This window comes from Fusarium poae, chromosome 2 (genome assembly GCF_019609905.1).
Source record: "Fusarium poae strain DAOMC 252244 chromosome 2, whole genome shotgun sequence".
Taxonomy (NCBI): domain Eukaryota; kingdom Fungi; phylum Ascomycota; class Sordariomycetes; order Hypocreales; family Nectriaceae; genus Fusarium; species Fusarium poae.
The window spans coordinates 9,556,887-9,580,144 of NC_058400.1; the positions used below are offsets into that span (position 1 = coordinate 9,556,887).

At 45.8% G+C, this 23,258-nt stretch overlaps 11 protein-coding genes across 11 annotated transcripts; 5 read left to right on the forward strand and 6 right to left on the reverse strand.

Annotated features, from left to right (window-relative positions):
• Positions 1 to 159: 159 nt before the first annotated feature.
• Positions 160 to 624, forward strand: FPOAC1_007252 (uncharacterized protein; the record flags this gene model as incomplete). Its single annotated transcript, XM_044851720.1, has 1 exon — positions 160 to 624. One exon carries the CDS (start codon positions 160 to 162, stop codon positions 622 to 624), a length of 465 nt encoding a protein of 154 aa, XP_044710432.1.
• A 525-nt stretch (positions 625 to 1,149) lies between these two features.
• On the reverse strand, positions 1,150 to 3,340 carry FPOAC1_007253 (uncharacterized protein; the record flags this gene model as incomplete). The annotated part of the gene is made up of 2 exons (XM_044851721.1): positions 1,150 to 2,666; positions 2,734 to 3,340. The coding sequence occupies 2 exons, from the start codon at positions 3,338 to 3,340 to the stop codon at positions 1,150 to 1,152; spliced, it is 2,124 nt and encodes a 707-aa protein (XP_044710433.1).
• A 300-nt stretch (positions 3,341 to 3,640) lies between these two features.
• On the forward strand, positions 3,641 to 4,514 carry FPOAC1_007254 (uncharacterized protein; the record flags this gene model as incomplete). Its single annotated transcript, XM_044851722.1, has 2 exons — positions 3,641 to 3,649; positions 3,696 to 4,514. 2 exons carry the CDS (start codon positions 3,641 to 3,643, stop codon positions 4,512 to 4,514), a joined length of 828 nt encoding a protein of 275 aa, XP_044710434.1.
• A 732-nt stretch (positions 4,515 to 5,246) lies between these two features.
• Positions 5,247 to 5,672, reverse strand: FPOAC1_007255 (uncharacterized protein; the record flags this gene model as incomplete). Its single annotated transcript, XM_044851723.1, has 2 exons — positions 5,247 to 5,253; positions 5,302 to 5,672. The coding sequence occupies 2 exons, from the start codon at positions 5,670 to 5,672 to the stop codon at positions 5,247 to 5,249; spliced, it is 378 nt and encodes a 125-aa protein (XP_044710435.1).
• Positions 5,673 to 6,371: 699 nt separating this feature from the next.
• FPOAC1_007256 (uncharacterized protein) lies at positions 6,372 to 7,544 on the forward strand (the record flags this gene model as incomplete). Its single annotated transcript, XM_044851724.1, has 1 exon — positions 6,372 to 7,544. The coding sequence occupies one exon, from the start codon at positions 6,372 to 6,374 to the stop codon at positions 7,542 to 7,544; it is 1,173 nt and encodes a 390-aa protein (XP_044710436.1).
• Positions 7,545 to 8,837: 1,293 nt separating this feature from the next.
• FPOAC1_007257 (uncharacterized protein) lies at positions 8,838 to 9,700 on the forward strand (the record flags this gene model as incomplete). The annotated part of the gene is made up of 3 exons (XM_044851725.1): positions 8,838 to 8,886; positions 8,962 to 9,339; positions 9,672 to 9,700. 3 exons carry the CDS (start codon positions 8,838 to 8,840, stop codon positions 9,698 to 9,700), a joined length of 456 nt encoding a protein of 151 aa, XP_044710437.1.
• Positions 9,701 to 10,035: 335 nt separating this feature from the next.
• On the reverse strand, positions 10,036 to 11,046 carry FPOAC1_007258 (uncharacterized protein; the record flags this gene model as incomplete). The annotated part of the gene is made up of 1 exon (XM_044851726.1): positions 10,036 to 11,046. One exon carries the CDS (start codon positions 11,044 to 11,046, stop codon positions 10,036 to 10,038), a length of 1,011 nt encoding a protein of 336 aa, XP_044710438.1.
• Positions 11,047 to 11,180: 134 nt separating this feature from the next.
• Positions 11,181 to 12,239, reverse strand: FPOAC1_007259 (uncharacterized protein; the record flags this gene model as incomplete). Its single annotated transcript, XM_044851727.1, has 2 exons — positions 11,181 to 11,883; positions 11,935 to 12,239. 2 exons carry the CDS (start codon positions 12,237 to 12,239, stop codon positions 11,181 to 11,183), a joined length of 1,008 nt encoding a protein of 335 aa, XP_044710439.1.
• Positions 12,240 to 12,732: 493 nt separating this feature from the next.
• FPOAC1_007260 (uncharacterized protein) lies at positions 12,733 to 16,289 on the reverse strand (the record flags this gene model as incomplete). The annotated part of the gene is made up of 7 exons (XM_044851728.1): positions 12,733 to 13,198; positions 13,242 to 13,340; positions 13,390 to 13,639; positions 14,975 to 15,468; positions 15,521 to 15,939; positions 15,985 to 16,140; positions 16,188 to 16,289. 7 exons carry the CDS (start codon positions 16,287 to 16,289, stop codon positions 12,733 to 12,735), a joined length of 1,986 nt encoding a protein of 661 aa, XP_044710440.1.
• Positions 16,290 to 16,693: 404 nt separating this feature from the next.
• FPOAC1_007261 (uncharacterized protein) lies at positions 16,694 to 18,663 on the forward strand (the record flags this gene model as incomplete). Its single annotated transcript, XM_044851729.1, has 5 exons — positions 16,694 to 16,703; positions 16,796 to 16,898; positions 17,062 to 17,591; positions 17,646 to 17,708; positions 18,275 to 18,663. The coding sequence occupies 5 exons, from the start codon at positions 16,694 to 16,696 to the stop codon at positions 18,661 to 18,663; spliced, it is 1,095 nt and encodes a 364-aa protein (XP_044710441.1).
• Positions 18,664 to 21,551: 2,888 nt separating this feature from the next.
• FPOAC1_007262 (uncharacterized protein) lies at positions 21,552 to 22,548 on the reverse strand (the record flags this gene model as incomplete). Its single annotated transcript, XM_044851730.1, has 2 exons — positions 21,552 to 21,742; positions 21,795 to 22,548. 2 exons carry the CDS (start codon positions 22,546 to 22,548, stop codon positions 21,552 to 21,554), a joined length of 945 nt encoding a protein of 314 aa, XP_044710442.1.
• Positions 22,549 to 23,258: the final 710 nt, after the last annotated feature.

Here is a 23,258-nt window from a genome sequence, read left to right on the forward strand (position 1 = left end):
TGCCTGTTTTCAACCTCTTGTGGGCAGGCTAGCCGGGCACAAAATCCGAAATCAGATCCCAGCAGGTACCCACAGCAACTTATCTCGGCATTGCCTCTGTTGATCATATTGCTTATAAGCTTACCCTAACCGCTAGAACTCTCAACCCCACAAGCAACAATGTTTTTCTTTTTCACGCTTATCGCCTTTGTCTTTCCCATAGCTACACCAGCTGAACTGCTCCCGAGAAAAGTAGTTGATCTCACAATCGAAGCCGGCAATCTTGTTGGCACTGGCGTAATAGAGTTCAAGTCACCCATTCAAAATACTGATGTGGCCACCAAAACAGCCCTGACGTGCAGTGATACCTCGTACGTCGCAACAGGAACGTATCAGACGGGCCCCACAACTGCTGCCATAAACGAGGAGACGTCGTTTCTTTCCACTTCACCCACTCTTACACCGTCTCAGCCTTTCCCCCTCGTTCCAACAACTCATCAGTACTTCCCAAATGTTTCTACCGGGCCGACACCTACTCCAACAACCACAGTTCCTATAGTGTCTGGCGCCATAGCCTTGCACCATGTGGCTCATACCTCATTCTTGAGCCTGGTCGCGATTGGCTTCTATCTTCTTGTCTTTTAGCGCAACGAAGCAGGATCTTCCTCATAGATAGCCTTTTCCATAGTCAATCTAGTCTGTCCATTCGATCGTTCACCAATCAAACAGGTGCCCAAAAGTCGATGCCTAACGATACTTAGATAGCTTTTTATAGTGTGGCGCGAACTTTGTGAAAGTCGAGTGGTACATTGATTTACGAGCTGTATTGCGATTTCGTGGCTGATTGTTAGTATTGTAAGGATATCATATGTCTTTGCTGAAGGAGAATCTAATCTACACCATGAATAAGCTCGTAGCTACATGTAATATACTCGATGCACCCTTCAAATTTTAAACTTTCCGTCTTTCACAGTTGATCACAGCATACTTTTATACTTACATTGTCAAGATTCAACAAGGCGACTTTTGCCTGTCCATTTATACATAAAAGTTGCCTCTTCTGTCAAGTGTGTCTCATAGACGGCCTGGCAACAAGGACTTGTATAAGTCGTTTCAAATTGAATGTATTCAGGGACCAGCCCTATTGCGCTGTCGGTCGAAACGCGATATCTACCTATCTTCGATGAGTCTGGGAAGGGTCGATTCCAACAATTCCCGGTGCCTTCGTTGTTCCCTTTGTTGTTCCTCAAACATAACCGTAAGCCGTTCGAAAGCGCGGATAAGCCTATGATCTCCTCTACCATGGTCCGACGTTTCAGGCTCATCATGGTATGACCTTGCCACACGTCTTGGGCTGTCGTCGATCAAGTTTTGTCCAAATGATCCCATCCCCTGATTGAAAGGCGCTGCCTTGAGTACGCGTCTATCGTGACGTTCCAGAGCTTTACGCCTGGGAGCTGGGTACGCAAGGGACATGTAACGTACGTTGTTCCGAGGATCCGGGTAGGGCGTAGTGGACCACGGTGGCTCAACGCCGATTCTTACATAGAATGAATCTATCTCTTTGTCGGCATTGTCCACCAACTCGCGGAATGCTGTCCTGTTGATGATTTTGGCCTTGGAAGAGTCGTCGTCTCCTTTCACTGCAATGTGTACCCACGTTTCAGGGAAACGATCAGTCATCTCGTAGACCGACTCTTTGGCACATACTCCAAGTATCCCATTGTATGCATCTGGAGTAATTTCGCCATTTTTAACACCTTCCAAGTATCTAGCGACGTCGTTCTTTTCTTCATCTGCAAGACGGTGGTAGGCCAGCGCGGCTTCTTGCCCTATATCTGTTGCTGAATAGATATTGAAAACCTCAGACTCGGGATTCTGAACAAAGAATTTCATGCTACTGGTGACATACTGACCCTCGTAGCGGTTGTATCGTTTCATCGGCCGGTATCCCAGTATCTTATCTCCTAGAAGGGTGTTGCCAGGCTTGAGCTTCGTGATAGGCCGTACAACCATCAGTTTGGAGTGAACGCCAGTGTCCGACCCCAGCGTGGTCAAAGATGTGCTACCATTCGCTGAGTCGCTCATATCCGTGTCCGAGTGTTCTCCCCCTTCCTCTGATGGGGGGTTGTCTTGGTAGGCTTCGTTGAGTCTCCCACGAATGGCTTCCTCCATGACCTCTCCCCAGCTTTCCGGCCATTGGTGCTCCCGAAGCTTACTGGTCTTGAGATACGATTGCCGAAGTACTGGGAGCTGCTTCTCGGCTTCCTTAGCACCCTCTTTCTGTAGAACCTCGACCAAACGGATCTGTTCTTTCCTTAACGCATGCAGAACAGCTTTCGTCACCAAGTACGCCTCAATCGGTCTCGACGCATCAGAGTTTAACCTCTTGATTTTGTTGTTGGCCTTCCTGACACCATCTGGTATCTCTGGGAAATCTTCTTCAAGTGTAGAGAAGTACGGATTAATATATTTGCTGATATGTTTGTGGATTCTCTTGATCTCCTCCGGGATATCCGGTATGTGTTTCTTCACAGGATCCTCTTCATCGCTATCCTCGGTCTCTGATCCAAACGCTCCAGGCCCAAACATATCCTGGTGTTCTCTCGGATTTTGGGACCGTCCATCCGGTGGCTCGTACCATTTCTGGTTCTTCTCAAGCAATTTATCGAGCGCATTGTTGACCGCTGCCAGTTGTGTTTGAGTATAATCGAAAGAAAAAAAAAAGAGATTAATGGAACGAGTACTGCTTACCTTGAGTGCAGTTATTGGCTTCGAGATCTTCATTTTTATCTGGATGCACAGCTGATAGAATCTCCCGACGTTGCTGCAGTAGTTGGGCACGCGTGATCTTCTCATTAATACCCAAGATTTCATATTCGTTACCTTGTTCCTTTTGAACGCTAAGGATGCGCTCTATCTCTGCGCGCTTCTTACTCGAGGAAGATTCTATCTTGCGCATGCACTCATCAAGCGCATACTCAATGAAGAACTCGATAACTTCTGGATTTGCACGAATCTGGCTGGTAACGTCTCCTGTGGTCTTCCGCTTTCCCAGTGGAAAGTTCTTTGCCACCTCGAGGCTGATCTTTTCAATCTGGCGCTCCGAGCTGAGCTGCTTCCGGTATGCAACTATATCCTTCGCTGTCGCATTCTTCAACTCATTTTTGAGCCATGACTCAGTAATATTTTGACGAGCATGAATGATTGCTTGCTGAAGATTCTCATCCTTGATAGCTAGCAAAGAAGCACCATAAGGCACCGAGAATTTTCCGGATTTTCGGTCATGGTTCTTCTTTTCCGAAACGTCCTCAACAGAAGGCTGTTTATAACCCGCCACCGCCGAGGTTTGAGACGCCATTGCTGTTATTTCTCCAGCGATGGAAAAGTTAGAGATGCAGAACTAAAGTCATGAGTGCAGCTTTAAAGTGAGCGCGCGTGGCTGTCTGTCCAGGGTATCTGGTTTCGAAACCTTAGAACAAGGGTGTCTGCTTTTGGGTCGCCTATGGCCCATGGGTATCTGGCTTAGGGCTGGCTTTGTAACCATTTCGGTATCGCTTAGATAGCGACTAAGACATATGAAAGAAATTCAGGCAGAATTTCTTTGATATCAATATTCGCGAAATTTATATTAACAAACAAAAAAAGAAAAGGTTAAAACATGGCTTCTGTACGTCGCTTTACCCTCAGCTTTCAGTGCTGGCTGACATGTACAGGCACTTCCAGACAGCAACCAAGCAGTTCCTCCTCTGTCATATCCTGGCGATACCTACACAACTTGCATTACAAGCGCATATAAAGCACTAAAGAGGAGATTCAGCCTTATACTTCAGAAGAATGATTCTCTTACCAAGAAGGAGAAGTCCTTACGACAGCAACTTAACCAGGCTTTGCGAGACAACTTTCAGATTCGTGGCGAGTTGCGGCGTCTGCATGAGAGCTATGATATATTGGCCAGGGACGCAGGAAGGATTTCGATGGAACGATCACAAGTGTATGAGCAGCTCGAGAACGAAAGGTTTGAAAGGGAGCTTGGCGACCTAGTTCTCAACCAGTATAAAGACGAGATTAAGGAGCGTAAGCAAGAGATTGAAAGAGAGGTGTTCAAAAAGGAGCTTGGTGATCTACTCCTCGCTCAGTACCGTGGTGAGATTGAGGCACAAGACAGGGCTATAAGAGAGAAGGATATACACATTGAAGCCTTCAAAGCGTCAGTTGCTGCAGCCTCTAGCGAAATATCGACCTTAAACTCAGAAGTTCTGAATTGGAAGCGACGGGTTACGATCGGCGAAGAGCAGATCTTGAACTTGGCTCGCAAGCTGGAAGGTAATAACGAACAGATAACAAGGCAGAACACTGTCATTGCGCAACTTGAGAAGGAGCGGAGTGAAGCTATGGATGGATGTCGTTACTTTGAGGCACAAATTGGGGAACTCAAAACTACGTATCACGAATTGCTACTTAGGGTAAATGCCTTAAGTGCAGGGTATCATGAAGACGAGCAAACTAAAGAAGAGGCGGTAAAGGCACACTAAGCAACAAGCGCTTAGCTGGTCTGCATATAGACGAAGTGTTCACATCTCAACTTTGCTTTTATATTCCGACACGTACAAATTATGTGATGATCTGGGGGTATGGTTTGTCTGTGGAAGCAGATGGGCCGTAAAATGGCCCATGGTATAACGACTTGAATACCAAAAACAAAAGGTTAAGCTTTGAGCCTCCTGAGAAAGTAAGTCAGAATCATCATTGAGGGCCAGTTTGTGTTATTGGTTTGAGAGTCAATGCTCAACACGTAAACTTTACAATCAGAGTTACAGTTAAAGGTCGCTAACCAAGTTACTGTAGCTATAATTCGCGATCTGTAGTTATCCTCTTCGGCTTTTTCTCCTTTTCCTTTCACAAATCAAAGTATTATGGCTTGTTATAATCTGCTTGTGGCTGTTGCTGGCGACACGTGCTTACAAAAACTACTGCTCTAGTCAGTTTGCCCGTCTCAACAATGCAGGAACAGCTATATGTAGCTTTATAGAGGAAGTCATCTCTAACATGGCATTGGAACCCAAGATGGATAAGCAATCGTGACTTCCATTTATTGATTTAGCCTCAAACCTCACACATCTGGCCAGATTTCGTCATAGTGAATGAGCAGGTCCTGCCTGCAAAGTGGGAATCCAATATATTGTGCTTGTAAGAAGGCAATTTATCCTATTCGTGACATTCGATGATCATGAATTAGGCAACCCCATGTTACATTTCCGCCTCGGTTATTGCCTAACCACTGTTAGTATCGTTGACTGCATCATACAATTGCCCTCCTACCAACATTCGTTGAGGACCTCATTGATCCAGTGCTTGCAGCCATCATTTTCTCTTCCAGAGTCGCAGATTTGGCTCTTTAGTACACAGCCTGGAAGCCAGGAGATCGATACAGAATGAATCAGTTCAGTCGCAGCGTCTTCAAGTTTCACTTCAACGCTTTCACCTGGTTTTAGCACTCCGTACTCGACTTTCTCGTCGTTACAGAAGGATTCCGCGATAGTCTTAACGAAATCAGCATTGGGCTTCCGATCCGCGCTGGACTTGTGACAGTTATAATGTGGTGTTGCCAATGGCTGGGTTGTCGTTGCCGGGCTGGTCTGATCAGACCTCCTTACTTGGAGCATCTTGGAGATTTGCCCGTCTGTTCTCATGGCGTCTAAACGACTCACTAGATTGAGTCCTAGGAACATGGACCACAGCAATGAAACCATGACTTTTTGTGTACGCCAATGTCCTTCTATTTGACAATTCCAGAAGTTTCCAAAAGGCCGGTCGGGATGATGACTTCGTATTGTTAATATAAGAGCGAAGGATAGCTAAGAGTTTTGGAATGAAAGACTGAGAATCTGCTACAGTGCGGAACATGACCCCCTGTTGCGCTACAAAAGGGACGCCATGGCAAAAAGGTCGTTTTGGATTTTGACATAGATGTTGAACTGTCTAAAATAACTCTCAACTGACCTCCGAGCCTTTACAACACTGGATTGTTGTTGATGGTGTCAACAAAAGCGCAAAACCAGCATTACCTAATTTTGCCGAGTTCACGTCACTGAGCCTTGGCCTTGAAGGACACACCCAATCAACAAAGCGTACTAGGGACAGAGGAGAAGGTTAATGTACATTGAGCAAGGGTAGACGATTCCGATCTTGCTTGCGGAGATATCCTAAAAGTGACAGGGGTGATGGTTTCGAACCCCCCGCATGTACTGAAATCCGGAAGCGGCCAATTTTACAATGTTAGTGATGGCAATACCGTGTCACTTCATATATATTGACAAAGGCTGCCGACCAAGTTCGTGTAAATATCACTCTCATGTCTCCGCTAAAAGATAGAGCTTGTCAATTTTACAATGAAGTTAGCTATCTACAACATCGCCGTTTTTCTCGTAACGTTGACCTTTGCCAACGTCCAACTTGATAACCCGAAACTCGACCGTCCAAAGTTCGACAAATCACCATGGGCGCGCATTTTAGTGGGCCATCCAGGTCATATCTATATCGTGGACAAAGTGGACGGGTTTCCATTTTTGATAGACAGGACGGTTGGTGGCATACCCTCCTGGATGGCCATCAGGCCTCCGAATCTGCTTTATGCGGTTGATGAGTCGTCAAACAAGGTTAAGGTTTACGAAATTGACCTTAATAACCGCAAGGCCACCTTAAAAGCTATAAAGAAAGGAAGCTCCGGTGTCGTGCATTTGCAATTCGATGCGAACTACACTCGGCTCATTGGTAGTGCATTCGGTCAAGGCACCATTGATGTGTGGAATACAACAAACGGGAGTTTAGAACTGATAAAAACTATTGCTTCGCAAGTGCAACCAGGTTCTAGCAAGGATCGTCAAGCAACTCCTCACCCCCACCAGGCAAATGTTGATCCGACCGGGCGGTTCTTTGTTATCAATGATCTTGGTACAGATTCTATCATGATCATTGATTCAAAGTATGACAATTTCAAGGTCACGGGTACTACTCAGATCTCACCTAGTGGCTGTGGTCCCCGGCATGGTGTCTTCTATCCGCATAAGGCAGCCAGAGCAACTCATTACATTGTTGTTTGCGAGATAAGTAACCAAGCCCTGGTCTATACCGTATCATATAGCACGAATTGTCTCGATCTTAAACAAATTCAAAGGATTTCTACCTTCGGTCCTGCTTCTCCGCCGGCAAATGCTACCAGCGCTGCTGCTGGTGCCATAGTCCTGGCAGCAAACAACAGAGATTTGTATATCTCGAATCGGCAGACTGGTAATTTGACAGATTCTATTTCTCATTTCCAGATTAAGTCTCCAAATTCAACCTATCTTTCACTAGATTTCACAAGCTCTGCTTCTACACACGGCCTCTCTCCGCGTGTAATAAGCCTTGACAAAGGTGGGCAATATTTGCTCGTCGCTAACCAAGGCGGTGGCTTTGGACTTGTGGCTCTAGAGATACAGGCCAACGGTATGCTGAGCCGGGATCCCTTCTCAGCTTTAGGGACGCCGGAGTTCTCTCCTCAGTTTATTCAAGCAATTCCCTAAACTTCAGCTGTATCGATATGGTTTCTATGAAAGGTCTTGCTGGGTCAGTCTTCTGGTCAGTTAACAACTGTCCTGTCTTGCTTACAGTCCCTGACACAAAGTCAGCGATCAAGACTATTCTCGAAAGGAGTAAAGTGGTTTAGACCAGGGGAAAAGACTATATGCTGGCACGTCTTATCAGTTATTTATAGATGTTTTCTTTACATTATAACTATTAAAACTGAGTTAAATGGCGCCTTAAACCTATGTTGGTGATGTATTTCTTCGATAAATAAGTAACATACTGTAGTGTTTTAGCTCTTCTGGCTTCCTTCCTATCATTCGTGCATTGCGGATCACTCGTAAAGGAAGCCGAAGAGACTCTATATCTCACCTTCTTGTTGAATCAGATTTGGTGAGCTTGTGGTGCTGCAGTATGTCTGAGGAGAAGCAGAAGGCCTTGGACGTATAAACAGACCGTAGTTAATAGCTTACAAGACCCCGACCGCGGGCGATAGCCAACGCGTTAGTCAGTAAGCATGAAAGCTCCGCCCCGACGTATGGTCTTTCTCTGCGTATGATGAACTTGAGCAAGGATGATCGATACCTGCTTATTGACAACCAACAGAGTGGTCTTGGTATTATAACTCTCGAGAGATAGTCTAATCGTATGCTGGTAAGTGACGCCTTCTCGGTCTTAGGTACACCTGACTTCGCTCTACAGTTTATTCAATAAATTGCTTAAATTAAATTCATGAATTGTTAAAAAGAAAGACATACATTCCTTCGCACCTAGTGTAGTCTATAGAGAAAACTACAAAGCTTACTACCAAGTTAAAACAGGTAGATATCCACGTCTATAATGTGAGTATTACTAGAAGTCGACCATTTAAATATTAAGGATTATACATATATCATCCTTCCAGAATCCTCTTAGTTTGATAAGTGACTAGACTTGTAGAACAATTATCATGAAAAACACCATTAGAAGATGAATGAGATAGCACAAGTATACTGACATTACCATTCAGCTGAAGAAGTACTGTGTAATTACTTTTATCCTGTGAAATAAAGCTGATGTGTCAGCCCATATTTTGATACTATTAAACCCCCGTTTCTGGGGCTAGGTGTCGTCCTCTATCTATATAAACCCACTTATCCCTCCACTCCTACTTGCATTCTCACACTTATACCCACTGTCTTCTTGTCAACTCATCCCTTCCACTTTCATTTACCTTGCTCATGTTTCAATCTGCTTTAGCCCATTCACATTCAAACTCGCAGTTATATATAAACAATCATAACAACGACAGCATGGACCACTCAGCCTCAACAAAGACTATTGAGATCTCTAACCGAAAGGGTATGTACTACTAGCCAAATAGGAAACAAGCCCAACAGAAATTTGGCCTAGACTGGCACTAATAGTTGTTAACAGTCTCCCGAAGGGTCTCCAATCTATCGACTTCACAAATCCATCGCAAGAGAGTCAGTGATCGAAACGCTCAACGGGTGAAACGGGCGCGGACTAAAGATCATATACAACATCTGCAAGAAGAGATAGCAAGACTGAAGGCTCAGGACCTGGCTATCCAGGAACTTCAGCGACGAAATCTGGCCCTTGAGGATGAGTTGACTCGACTTAAACACAATAAACCGCCTCGCCTTCCATCTGATATAGCTTTTTCAAGCTCCGTCCTAGGTATCACAGCAGCCTCAGCAGCTTCAACGCTGCAAGAAGGTTTACAGAGCTACAACCATGGCTTCAACTTTGAACAACAATACACGCCCCTTCCTACTGAATGGGACGAAAGATGTATGCGTACAGGGCAGGGAACGGCAGTAACCCATAACCTTGACCTTTACGCAGAGGGCCGCGATATATGCTGCACACCCGCAGGTATCCAAAACCCACCATTGACATTCAGCAACACAGTTTCAAGACGTAGCGGGGTTGTTTCTTACAGCTATGACGGCGACATAGATATGGGACTTCATATTATGAGCCTTCAAACTTTAAATTCGAGCCAAATCTATGACTTGGGAAACAACGGTGATAGTTATCATCACTGGGATCAGATGATCTTAAGAGATTGTGAGCTGAGAGGGACACTTAGAGACTTAAATCAGACCATTAACAGAGACTAGGTGAGAACGAAGGGGGCAACGTGAACTAGGACATTCCGCTTGCCTATACAAGGCCTGGTCTAGAGGCACAGTTCGAGAAATCAGCAAGGACAACGCCACAACCAAGTGTATGTATCTTCATTTGATACTAAGCAGGGGATCTGTCGTTTTCTTTGCCTGGTAAATGTCAGAAAGAAGCTTGGATGACGGTGCTCTGGAAAGGTCTAAGAGGCAATGATGCAGTAATCTCACTTGAGTGATGTAGTTAACCAGAATGATAAGCTAAGAAAGTCATCAATAGCTTGTTTAATAATTTGAAAAAGAGAAAAGGTCTTCATGTAGTTCATAGATCCCCCTCTGTTTTCGATGATTAATGGTCAAGTCCCTAGTTTTCCCCCGCTGTGATTTCGCTCCAGACAATTTCTAATGCCTTAGTAGGTACAGCAGCCACCGCGGTTCCTGTTCTTTTCATAAAGTCAACATGTTCTTGTTTCTCATCAACTGGAGTGCCGTCGATATTGTAATACGGTTGACTCAGGTTTTCCTCCGCCAGGTTTCTGTATTTATCCCCGAAAACCTCCTCGAAGTAGCTTTTTCTAGAGATCTCTTCAAGAGTTTTGCCGCAGTTAGAGAATTCGAATACCGTCACATCCCCATTCCCAAGAGTGGTTGAGGCACACCATTCCCAGTTCGACCTATTCGTTTCCCTCTTGAACTTGCAGTTCCAATTGTTCACGATGAAATTGAAAATTCCACCATGTAGAACAACAACAACAACAGGGGCACCGGTTCTTCCGGAGGCCTGGTGCTCGTCGGTTATCTTCAAAGTGAGCTGTAGTAAGTCATCTCGAAACTGAGAAACTTCGCATTCAATTTCGTCAACGGTGCGTGGCCTCCTCATTGCCTTCATTACGGTTGCTAGAGTCGTAACCTTCTCGTGTTTGCAAAACGGCATAATGTGTGTAAGGTCAACCGTCGCCCTCCTTAAGATTGTGCCAGGAGCCCTGTCGCGGCCATTGCCTCCCTGTACCTCGATGTAAGATGCAGATCGTCGGCCTGCGACCTCTTGCATAATGGCGGCTTCGTCCTGAGGCCAGTTGGTGGCCTCTCTGAGGCGTGAATCGTGCTGCAGCAACACCTGGCCTTTATTCTCATATCGACTGCCAACTTTCTGGAATGATCCAGCCATAAGCATTGCACTATGCACTGCCCTTAGACACGGCGAGGATATTATCTCATAAACATTTTTGAGTGGTGTCAGTAGCGGCTTGGCGGCCTCCGACCTTCCATGCCGTGTGAGGCCATCTGGCCAGAAGTCACCCACTCCAATTGGATTACTCTTTTGAGTATCCGTTCGAATGCATTCAATTAATGTCTTGGCGTCATCAACTAACATTTTGGTGAGATCTAACCCGTCACTCAACCGTATGTTCGAGATGGCCTCATGGTGGCGAATAAAGACCAATTGGCATTTTGCCCGCACCGAGGACAGATGCAAGAGTTTATGCGGCGCACGTGCACAACTGCCATTTACCAGTTGATATATTGCTGTGAAAGCTTTAGTAATGTTGCCAAAGCACTTTGTTCCAATTGCTTACCCATTCCGGTGTCATCGTTCTTGTCGGTTCTGGTAACCTCCAAGCCCGCATTTTTAGCGATCATGACGAATCCCGCGTCCGTATATTTGATTGAAGCGAAAGCTTGAAAAGAGCTTTTTTGATCGGTCGAGCGAAGAGGGGTAATCTTGAACTCGTGACACCAGTATATGTTCGTCTTTGAATGGTCACATTTAATCTCCCAATCTTGCTCGTTAAATTCAGGCCGCTTCAGTAATCTGTTTCCATGCTGAAGCCCTCGCCAGACAAACTTTTCGAAATCCTCTGTATGGTAGCTGTTATGAAGACCCTGCTGTCCGTCCGGCCTCTGCTGACTAATAATGATTTTTCTCGCGAGCTTAGCCAGCCGCTGTAAGAATAAGATATATTCGACCGGTTTAGAGTTTGGAGTTGAAGCTAGGGAAAACACAAATTTGTTACCAGGCCACTTTTCAACCAGGGATGTAGCATCTTCGAAACTGCCACATATGCCTGTGCACTTGATAAACGTGTATTTTTCTTTCCAGGCCGCCAGGCATCTATCGAGGCATCTCTGGTTGATGTCGACACCGACGTATGTGCATTTTATGCATCTCGACTCGATTGCATCAAGTAAAATCTCGGTCTTGAGACCATCGCTTTTCAAAACAGTCAATAAGAATGATCATCATAGAATGAGGCTACCATACCCGGGTCCGTATTCTACCAATAAAGGTTCGTGCCAATCTTTCAAGTCGGCTGCAATTTGTGGCGCCAGGCGGCGGATAATTTCGACTTCGCCACGTGTTTGAGTTGAGCCTCTGCTGTCGGGCCACTCAGATACTTGGTAAAAGATTCTTTTGTCACAGTAAGCTCCATTTTGTATGGAGTTTTCCAAGGCTTCTGCCATGGGCTGTTGAGAATGGTCTGTGTCGAGGTATATGATCTCTCCATGATATAAAGATACACAGGTATTCCGAATAGGAAGTCTAAATGGTTTGTGTGAAACGTCCATGTTGGTGAGATTGCTCGTGAATGAGGGAGAAACATATTTTGGAATGGGAGACGGGCCACATCGGGGTTAATAAATGTGTTGATACCGTTGACTCCACATGAATGCGGTAATGTCATGCTTGGAGTAAGCAAGGGGTTAGAACTTCTGATATCTATTGCAGTAATGGCTAATAGTGACAAGTGGTGAAAGACGTCTCAGCTGTCATTCCTAGCTTGCATACGCACGGCAAATTACCACTGGAGGACTCTTAATCGAACACATGTCATTGTAGGTAGGTAGCTCAGTCAATACATCATAGAAAGCCTCGCGCCTAGTCTTTTCACCACCCAATATACCACAAAACTACGCTACACGTAACACTCAAAAATAATATCAGGTGTTGGCTGACAATTACAGAAAACTGCTGTGTCGTAGAGATCAAGGAAACATGCTTCTGCGAACCGAAATGTTGATTATTAGTTTAAGATCTAGATAAGGTGCAGCTTTCAAGCCCTTACAATGTTATGAGGCGACTCCTTTCCAAGTTTTGAAGAGTCTCTAACTGTTCCCGGGCCTCGATAACAAGGCCTCTGTAATTCTCCGCACATTGGGAAAGCTCCGCGCAAAGATCTTGTGGGGCTTCATAGGGAAGAGACCGGCATATAGAGACAGTTTGGTAGTAAATGTATGCGTAACAATGTACACACTGAAAGTAAGCGATAGGGTAGGTTACCTCCCCAGATATCAGGTCTGTGGGTATCTGTAGGGCTTTAAATGCTCGAAGCATTGCGAGTAGAGGCTCAAAAGCGACGGAAGAACATTGCAGGTTGGAAGCTTGAGCTTTGAAATTGATACATGACTGCTTCTTGAAAAGAATTTCCTCAGCTTGTCTGCCGTATTTCTCCTGCACTAGCCCCAGATTCAAGCGCACCAGAGGTACTAAAACAGGGCTTCTGTCTGTAAGGTCTAGAAACGCGAAGCTTTGAGCCGTCAGCTGATGCATTCCCACCAAACCCTACTTACAACTGGTCGTACTTGAAGAAGCCCCAGCTTGCCAGGGCTAAGTCGCAAAAGTCATCATCTGGAAGTCTCTCTTCAAGTCCATCAAGGCCCCCAAGGAAACTAGAGTGTTAGTCAAGCCCCTTTTTTTCTTTCATAGAATAGAACTTACAAGAGGATCTTATCAAACATAGCCTTGGCTTTCTCGAAGCAATCTGAAGCCAGCGTGATACTGTCGTCATATTGGTAGCAAAGTGCGGCAAGTAATAAAGCCCGAACCAGAGGAAGAGTCGGCGTGCTAATTTCGATCTCGTCTCGGGCATCTGACATCCAACGAATTAATTGCTCAATATAGGTTCCGGCGTGGCTTTGGGAGCTCAGTTCTCTCAGAGATCTGTCCATAGGGACCATAATACCCAGTGCTATGATAAAGGGGAGCTGAAGTACTCTTGTATCATTGATACTGTCGGTATACAAGTCTGTCAAACAATCCAGGTCTGGTATGGGGAAAATATGGCAAAGTTTGTGTCTATAGTTATTAATTGATGATTGGACGAATTTGTCTCGAAATGGACCCTTCCTCATTTTGGATGCTGTGTGTAATTGCAATTGCTCCTGTGGATAACTTTCGGTATGGGATGTGATTGTTTCGACCAGCTGGTTTTAAAACGGTTGGATGAGGCTCTGGAAACTCTGAAAGACGAGTAAATTGGCCAATGAGCGAGAGACAATTTCCTCAATTAGTATATGTGATAGAGACTGCAGGAACACAGGGACACATGAGCGTTGTGGCTTACGGTGCCGCTCTGCAAGCCAATTGGATCCGCTGATGACTACTCATATTACCACCCTACTAAGTTGGCGGTCAACCCTTAAACAAGGGTGAAAAGGAGTTGTCGTTAATGTATCTGTTGGGCGATCAGCATTTGCCCGTTTTGCCTGGAGGGTTTTCATCCTGCAGCCAGCCTCGACAGGGACTGAGTTACAGTTTGTTGATCATGGTGGACCAAGTCAGCCAATGTATGGGCATTTAATGCTTGTTAATTTAGTGAGTAAAGGGCGTAACAAGAGCCGTGTGAGGCAACAGCAGTAGCGCAATCGACTCACAGGGTATCATGTCATTTCTTGCATGAAGTATTGCACCGACGGACTTTATCGCTCTGGCAGTCATATTGAAATTTTGTAATGTCGGCTAGTCAAGAATCACAGCCTGACTGACGGATGTTCAATATAGCCATCTACTGACATCGAAGGCAACGTCAAGTCTGTACTGCGCGAGAGGATTTCGAAGACAACGCCATGGTTAACAAGGAGTAGCAGATATGGACTGGAGACAGAAGCAATTCGATCTAGCACTGGGGTTGCCCTGGTATTTATCACGAGTCTTGATCCTTTCCACATATGCTTGCCAGCAATGTCGCCAACCTGGCCGCAACCCCGCTATCCAGTGTCAAAGTAGTGGCCAAGATACGAAAGTTACTGTGAGTATCACGAGACTGATGATGATTACACTTATAAGGAACAACAATCCATGTTATAGCGTAAGCCTAGAGCTACAAGGAAATGTCTATATAAAATACAAAAAGGCCAAATCAAAAGAAAGTGCGGATAGAGTACAAAGGGAACGAATAAAGGGAAGATCTAGCCTCTGTCAAGCTAACAATACCCTCTCTGTGAGGCTTGGCGCTGCATCGCTTGACTTCTCAGCGTATCATAAGGGGCCTCTTGCAGTAGGGCCGAATTAATTTCTGCCATACGGCGTTCCCAGAATGTCTGGACCAACCCATCTGAGGAAGACCTTTCATCCAGGACCGTATCCAACCAGCGGAGAGCAGTTGAGGGATAGATTTTGCTGTAGGCGAGCTTGAAAGAAGAGCCCACTATTTGCCATAAGTTCGGCCGAGGTCGTTGTACGGATCCACCCTGGTGCGCTGTGAATGAAGCGATCCATGTCTCGCCCACAGGCCATGTCTCGTCCACAGGCCTTGAGTCGTCGTTATCTCCATCTCCCCACCAACTGTCGTCACCAAGAACCAGTTCGTAGCATCGCAAAGTCGTTAAAGACAACTCAAATTCTTCTCCAGTGAGAAGTTGGCATAAACTGTCTTTGGCTTTGAGATAGTGACGCTTGCCCTCTTCAGAGGCCATCCAATTGCGAAACGAATTGCTATCCTCTTGCGAGACTGCACATTGCCAGAGAAGCACTCGGAACTTATTCTCTGGTTTATGCGTACAAAGTTCCATATTATCACTATCTTGTGTTAGTTCCATAATTGTAATCGCTTATAGGGTGATCTTTATACATCACATTCAGAGCGCGTGAGACTGTCTCGAACGGCAAGTCGTTGATCAAGGCAATCGGCAAACTCTTGTACACCTCTTCGACGAATCCGATCGGCACAGCGCAAACGATTCGATCCTCTAAGGCTAATCTGTTGCACGATATGTGTTCCGTTGCGCCAAGAAGCTTCCTTAGTTCAGCTAAGTTATCGTTTGCAGATCTTTGGAGGAGCCTAGGGTCAGAAGGGGGATGTGATCCTGCACAGCTCGCACGGAGAGCTTCGAAGGACAGATGAAGTAGCACGGGTGATGGAGGGTACGTTACTGTTAGTGGCAGACGTCCAATGAAATCTCGCCATTCTTCGTCTGTTCGTTTACCATGCTCAGGAGCAAAGGCCGCGCAGAGTTGGAAGAATTGACGCTGTTCTTCAGGCGAGGCTGCCTGCGGAGCGTTAGTCGTTTTTCAGTCTGTGATCGAGAAACTTACCCGAATTTTTTCCCGGAAGATTAGCCATTGCGTTGACAACGGTGAGATCTGGGACATAACCTTCTTCAAGGGTTTTCGAGGTCTTGCCACCGTGTCCGCGTCGCGGCGTGGCCGTATCACCATGTCAGTCTTCTCAAAAGGGACAATCTCAACGATCTAATCAAGATAAGCGTATAATTTGGGTATAGGGCTGCGTGACCTACCTCAACGCAGGTTTGTGAATAATAGGTGACCTCATTTCCTTGGGAAGTCAAGAGTCCTGGAACAGGGCTCTCGATACTACACCAGCTTATGGTTTGCGACATTTGCTCAGGCGGGAAAATCAAGAATTCTGCTCAAGCCAAAGGCAAAAGACTGCAAAGTCCAGGAACGAGGGATAAATGCAAGAGCCAGGGTGATAGCGAGGATAATTGATGCAGGTGAGCACTCTATGCAAGTCGGAAGCAGAAGAAAAAAAGGCGACCGCATGTTGCTGAAAACGCAATCTCACTGTCCCGAGAGCGGAAAGGGCAATGATATTTGTATTTTGAGGCCCCCAACTTCTTCCCATGAATAGAGTTGCAATCAGGGAGGACCATAAGATGCGATAGACGTAGAGCACGGATAGCGCCTAGCGTTACCCACCTTGACACTGGACCCCTGTTGTGATATTCCCAAAATTTCACAACAGGGGTGATTCCCCTTGTCTCATTCTCCTTGCCGATCAACCATGTTACTACGTACGCTTACCCTTCTCCCTACCTACCAGAACTTCTGTCCCAAGAACTTGACTGAAAGCAGTATCAAACATGGCAAACTTTTTTTTCGACAGTGACACACAGCAATGTTTCGCTATCCCCGACTCTGGGCATCGGATCACAGCACAGATACGCTTTTTCCAACGGTCGCTCTCAGGTGTGCCTCAAACTTTTCAAGTATGCGATGCTGTCGCTGTATCGTGCTGTGATAAGGTGTCGGCAGAACGGGCCCGAACTCTGGTCGACGAGACGCTTTCTTCAAGACTTCAGCCTGGAACCTGGCTTAGTGGACAGTTGTTAGTTTCTCAAGAACTTTGATCTCAGAAGCTAACACTACTAGCTCCTTCTCTGCTTCAAAGGACGCTCCGCTTACATCCTGCGAGGAGAGTATACGTGATGTCCAGTGCTCAATCACTCAAGCCGAGCTTGAAGTCCCGCCTTCAAGCAGGAAGCGGCCTACAAAGAGGCCACGAGAAGAAGATACCACACTCACTCTGGATGGTATTACCGCAACTCATAGACAGAAGGGCAATGTTCAACAAGGCGGCATCATTGATACGGGTAACAAGCTGCAGGATGAAACGACTGCAGCAAGTATTGTAAAAAGGCTCATCGATGGGATTAAGGCAGTCCAAAAGGAAGTTAATGTTCATGGCTACAAGAAGTCGTACGATACATCTCAGACTGTATCCGATGAACTTTTGACAGGGACCGACAGTATTAACCAACTTGGAATGAATCTGTGGAATCATTCAGACAAGGTGGAACAAATGGCGGTGGATGTTGTCTATCTGGACCGCCTGTTATCCTCGTACTGCCGTCTATTTTTGATAACAAGGCAGGAGCCAGTTGACTACGACCCAGATCCAAGTAAGGAAGAAACACAAAAGAGGCATGCTGATGCAGTCAGCTTTCTCTCTTTAGTGGTCAATGGCTTGTACGAATTTCGCCATTCGCTAGCTCTAGTGCTCTATAGTGCAGTCTGCAGTAAGTATCAGTGTCACAATTATGAGCCAGTGTTTCTGATGAGTTTAGAAAAACGGTTTCTTTTCTCAGGAATTACCAAGGTCGGCAAGGTTCGGAGACAGCACATAGCTCAGCTAGTTGTCGACAAACTTCGTTGCGAGCCGATTACAATCGCCGAAGATTTTACAGTCCTTCACCCAGGCGTCTTTCTCAAACACCACAAGCAAAGCCTTCAGTAGGTCTACTGCACCAATGTCAACTCTATCAATAAATTAACTGGTGACAAGGCTTCCAGATATATGTACGGCCCTTGGACTTCCCAATCTGAAAGGGCTGTCTCTGTCTGGTGAGGAGATAGGAAAGTACTGGAGGGGAGTGCCAATCAAATTGTTGGTGCGCCAGAATGCCAACAAATTTATAACTCGCTGTGATGAGGGACACGGTTTGAATCTAATCACCGATTGCACCAACAATAATACAAGAACAGGTATGCATTCTCGAGTCAAGTGTGTTGTCTGGAGACTCAGGTCGAGTTCAAAGCTGCCAATGGTAACCATAAGCTCAACCAGTTATGACACAACCATCAGGAGAAGAGATTCAAGATCACAATACGCAACAAGTTGAAAGCCGGCAGGGAGACTTTGGAACGAACTCAGCAGCAGAGGGGCAGAAGCCGAGCACTAGCCACGCGCGATCCGATGATGCCACGGGATATGGCTTACCACAGGATTTTAGACAGTGCGAAACAACCACCCTCTTCCAACCAAGAGACAATCTGGCATGCAACGGGATTTTGCTGCAAGAGTTCACCCCTCCGAGTTCTCGCGAAGACACTGATCAGAACAACGCCATGGCGGATGCCATGGCTGTGGGCACCAGCATAGACTCTAACCCCTATTACCCTACCGACCTTGACGAAGTGTTATGCAATTCCAACATGATAGATTATGACACCGATTTTCTTGGATTTCAGTAATGATAAGTCGCTACATCTGATCGTTATCTTTCATCCCAGCGCCAGCCGTATTCGTACGATGCAGGGTGCACAGCATACACACATCATCACCCCTTAACGATAGTTGCTCCCCTCCCTCGAGAACAAGTACGTCGCCCACTTCGCACTCGACAGAAGATTCAGCAAAGACTGGCCCAGTTACAAGAGACTGAATCGAGATCCTGTAATGTGGTTCTAGTGGCCTTGCGGAGGAGGTTTTAGTGGTCATGGCCTCATCGGTAGCCACAATTTCTTCATTCTCTTCTATGGCCTTGGGTATTGGAATAAAGATCACAATTGAAATTCGATCGTGTTGAATTCTGACGTCCCCTGACTGAAGCAAGAGTATCTGGGGCCCAAGGAAAACGGGTTTTTCAATGGTGAAACCTCTTTCTCCAGCCCAGTCATTTACTTTCTCATTCTTTATATATATTAGCGTGGGTAATAAATTAATGTGGTTGTACGCACATATGTTTTGTAAAATAGAGTGAGGAGAGTCAAAGCCTTTTGAGACATAAGCGGGACAGGTAACTTCAGCAGACCTGGTCTCTGTGTATCTAGATCCTTAGAACAACAAGATACTTGCCCTGCCAGGTGTGCAAAAGTTTCGTCCCGTCGTAAAATAAGCATCGTGAATGGCGTCGCGTCAATACCGCGATGAAAGCATCGTGAGTACTGCTTATGAAGAGAGCGCACCGCTACTATATATCATATGGCGAACACTATGCTGGCGGTGTATGTTTGTGGATACCTTCGAACTGGCGCAAGTGTATTTGCGCAATTGAACCACGGCACGATCGTAATTGAGCTCAAGCTGCCTTTTTTCTATTTTATCTAATCAGTTGCACGTGGTTTCTACCGACAGCCCCACATAGCTCTACTCACGTCATCGTGCAGTCTTACGAATCAATCACGGTTGCGGACCACTGCACTTAGTGATTACCGAAATGATCGCGTATACAGGCACAAGTCTTCAAGTTGTGAGGCTTTCCTAATCTCATGAAAAGAATTGTATGTATTTATTTGAACCCCATATCCTTAGTCACTTCTTTTCCAGCTTGGTCAAGAATATCATCTAGGTTCCTGCCTTCAGCTCTATCGTTGTCGTGATTAGAGTTACTGGAATGTTCCTTGTCTTCGATATCCTCTTTGTTTGTACCTGAATCATCTATAGGAGCAGTTTCACCATTGGTTTTCTCGTCTTGCGCGGGGGTAGATAGCGATGCTCTTGACGGACCCGAGCTGTCAGGGTTGGAAGTTGTCATTATTAGAGAACGTCTGTGGCTGATACTTGATGATTGAATTCGGCTTCAGTTCAAGAATTACGAGTCAGCAACATGATCTTTATATTCACTTTGCTGGTTCCTCACCTAAATTCGATGGATATGAATTGAAATAAGGAGATACGGCGGCAGTGATGGCTAATAGTATGAAGGCGGGAGCGAAACTAGAATGACTGAGATGGTCAAATATGATATGCATTAGGCCTTACAATCAATCAGGCTTACTAGGAACCTTTTTCTGACAGACAAAAGGGCTTCTTATACCACTTCATGGCAAGTCGGACGAGGAATAAAGAGATACACGGCCTGGTATTCTTTCAAAGGGTCAACCCCTGCGAGTTCAACACGTCAAGAACCTGTCCTTGTCGTCTCCCATTATTAAAAGATCTCAGCTTATTCGCATGCAGTTGGTTGCAAGCTCGTTCACGTTACGTTGACCTGCAGCAACTGTTGAAGAACTAAACTAGCCAGTCTAATTCTTTCAGGGGTGGTTCATAGTAGCCGGACAGCTGGCCATATTATGCAGACGGGCTAACGCAGCCCAAGAGACAGTTTGAGTTAAGCTATACTTCCCTTTGCCGTATATTATTAAAGCGACGTAGCTAGGTCAAAGTTAATAAGTTTATGCTCGGCCAATTTATTGCATAGTCATACAAAACGAAGATCCTTTACTGGGAATATTATCCAGAAGTTCCCCAAAGCTAAGTTCCATCTGCTGGATAAGGCCAGAAGAACCTAGGCCAAAGAAGCAAGGCCCAATACTTCAAGCTTACTAGTACTGAAAATCGTCGACTTAAGACACTTACAATTACATGCATAGTTTAAGGCTACTAGACTCTTCCTTCCTCTCTTCCTTTCTTTCTCCTTTCCTTCCTGTCTTTCTTTCTCACTTCCTTCCTCTCTTCCTTCCTTCCTTCCTTCCTTCCTTTCTTCCTTCCTTCCTTCCTTCCTTCCTTTCTTCCTTCCTTCCTCTCTTCCTACCCACCCTTTTCCACAATAGCGGGACTGCTTAGGCAATCAAGTTGAGGCCTAATCGTGGTCCACATGCACATGTGCGTCAATAGCACTCCCGCAATACTCTTATCATTTTTGTTTAGACTTTTCTCAGATCCTTTAATTGTAATAAAACGAAAGCTGGCAAGATACAGAGTACAGTATCTTATAACACGCTTATCCATCGGCCCTTAAATCAGAACAAACATTGCCAAGTAATGAAAAAGCACCGCGTCAGAAAAAATACCTCCGACAATAAGATTGTTGAGAAATGCAACAAATTGGTACAGCGCAACCCTCCCAAACCGACTTTTTCTCATAGACTAAAACGTCTCTAGACCAAGCAGTCTTGCTCCCCGCCGGTGTGGCATGAGTTTGACGACGAACAAATCCCTAATGATAATTATGTTGCCCTGGTCGTGGATGTGGATCAATCGAGCGGCTCGGTATGGTTCTCGGAACGTTTGACCAAGACGTATCTGGATATGGTCGGACAGGATAACAAGGGAATGGTGATCGTATGCTTTGACGAAGAGGTTGAAGTTGTGTGCTTTGGCGCCTGTAGAGTCGGTAAAATCTTTGGGGTACAGAATTCTACCAGTTGACTTGTTTTCGCCTGGTTAAAAATTCGATTGCTAAAGTACGCGGACAATTGATTGTAATGAATGGCGTAGCGTCGGGTAAATGCGGTACAGTCAGACGAGCTACAAAGTCTTCACGTTGGTTGGCGACAACGCGAATAACATCCATATCTTGCAACTCGTAGACATTCGAGTAAAGTTGTACTACATGCGTTAGTCCAAAAGGTTTGACGGCACGTAAAGGTTGGGCTGCTACCATCATCGTCGACCGTTGTATGGGGGTTATCTACAAAAACCTCCGCAGCTGGTCGTTTTCCCGAGTCGCTCTCGTCACTGTCCTCACTTCCCTCTGTGTCATCGCTATTGTCACTACAGCCGCCATCATTATAATCATCGGTCGCTGTTTTGCTCAATGGTTGGTGCTTCGCGAGATCTAGGACGCCATGATAACTTGGAACAGCTACGTGCTCGATTGAAGTTGGATCGGTTCGAGGCCGCTTAGTTACACGACTTGCGGAATAAGCTCTTCGGTTTGTATGCGTAGTACGAGCTTCATCGGAGTCTAGAACAGCGCAGACGGTCAATAACCAGGTCAGGATAATAGCAATCGAGTTAATACTTAGGCGCGAGAGTAGACTGGGTGTAAAGTATTTGTGCGCCAGGCTAACAACAGCATCGGTGAATTTGACACGCTTATCCCAGGCTTCTAATTTGGACATAAATTTAATGTCGTGTTGATTGATCCTGTAGAGCTTGGTAATGGACAATGCGGTGCTGCAGAGAAAGAGGACCACGCCACCGAGGTGGCTGTTAATGGTTGACAATAATGCAAGAGCAGATTTGCGCCTACTTCGCGTAGCTTCAGAGTGTTTTTTGCGTTGTACAGGATCCTCTTTGATGAGATCGATTATGGTTGAAAGGGTATTCTCTTGCGATGCAGTAAGAGTCGGGTTTTCTGCCAGACTTGATCGGACTCTGTCCACATGATCGATTTCGGCATCGAGGTCCATAATAGAAGAGAAGGGGTAGGGAGAGGAAAGGAAGAAAGGAAGGAAGAGAGAAAAAGAGGGGAAGGAAGGAAGCAAGGAAAAAAATGGAAGGAAGAGAGAAAAAAGGGAGGGAAGGAAGGAAGGAAGGAAGGAAGGAAGGAAGGAAGAGGGCAAGGGAGGAAGGGGCAAGAGAATATGTGCGTGGAACGCGTTGATTGGCTGGTCACTGAGATGCAGCCTTCGGGCTAGCGCTTATTTTGGCTTAGGTTATGTTACAGGAAGGCCAAAATCGATTTTGGTTCGATCTAGCCATTAGCCGAGAAATCCCAGTTTGTCAGCCCCGTGGCTACTGTTAGTGCCTACTGCATGCTACCCTAAAGACCCCTGACTTTGTGAGATGAACAGAGCATTATACCACCAAGTGAGTGCGAGTTTCACCTACGGTTGACTATCCTTTTGGATTCCGTAAAGCTGGGGAAGGACATTCTCTTCTCTAATGATAGGAAAGATGTATTTAGTGAAATGGTTGGCGACGACACGAAACATAAATTACAGGAACTCCAAGCCTTGCAGGCTCTAATGAGATATGTGGTATGGGTCAAATGGCACCTCTCACGGTCCGTTCATTTCGGGCCGCCTGCATTAATTAGTGTCATCGATGCCCTTCGTCTGTCTGCAAGTCTCAAGGTAGAAATGCGTCGCCCGGCTGCATCTCTGTCAACGGGATGCTC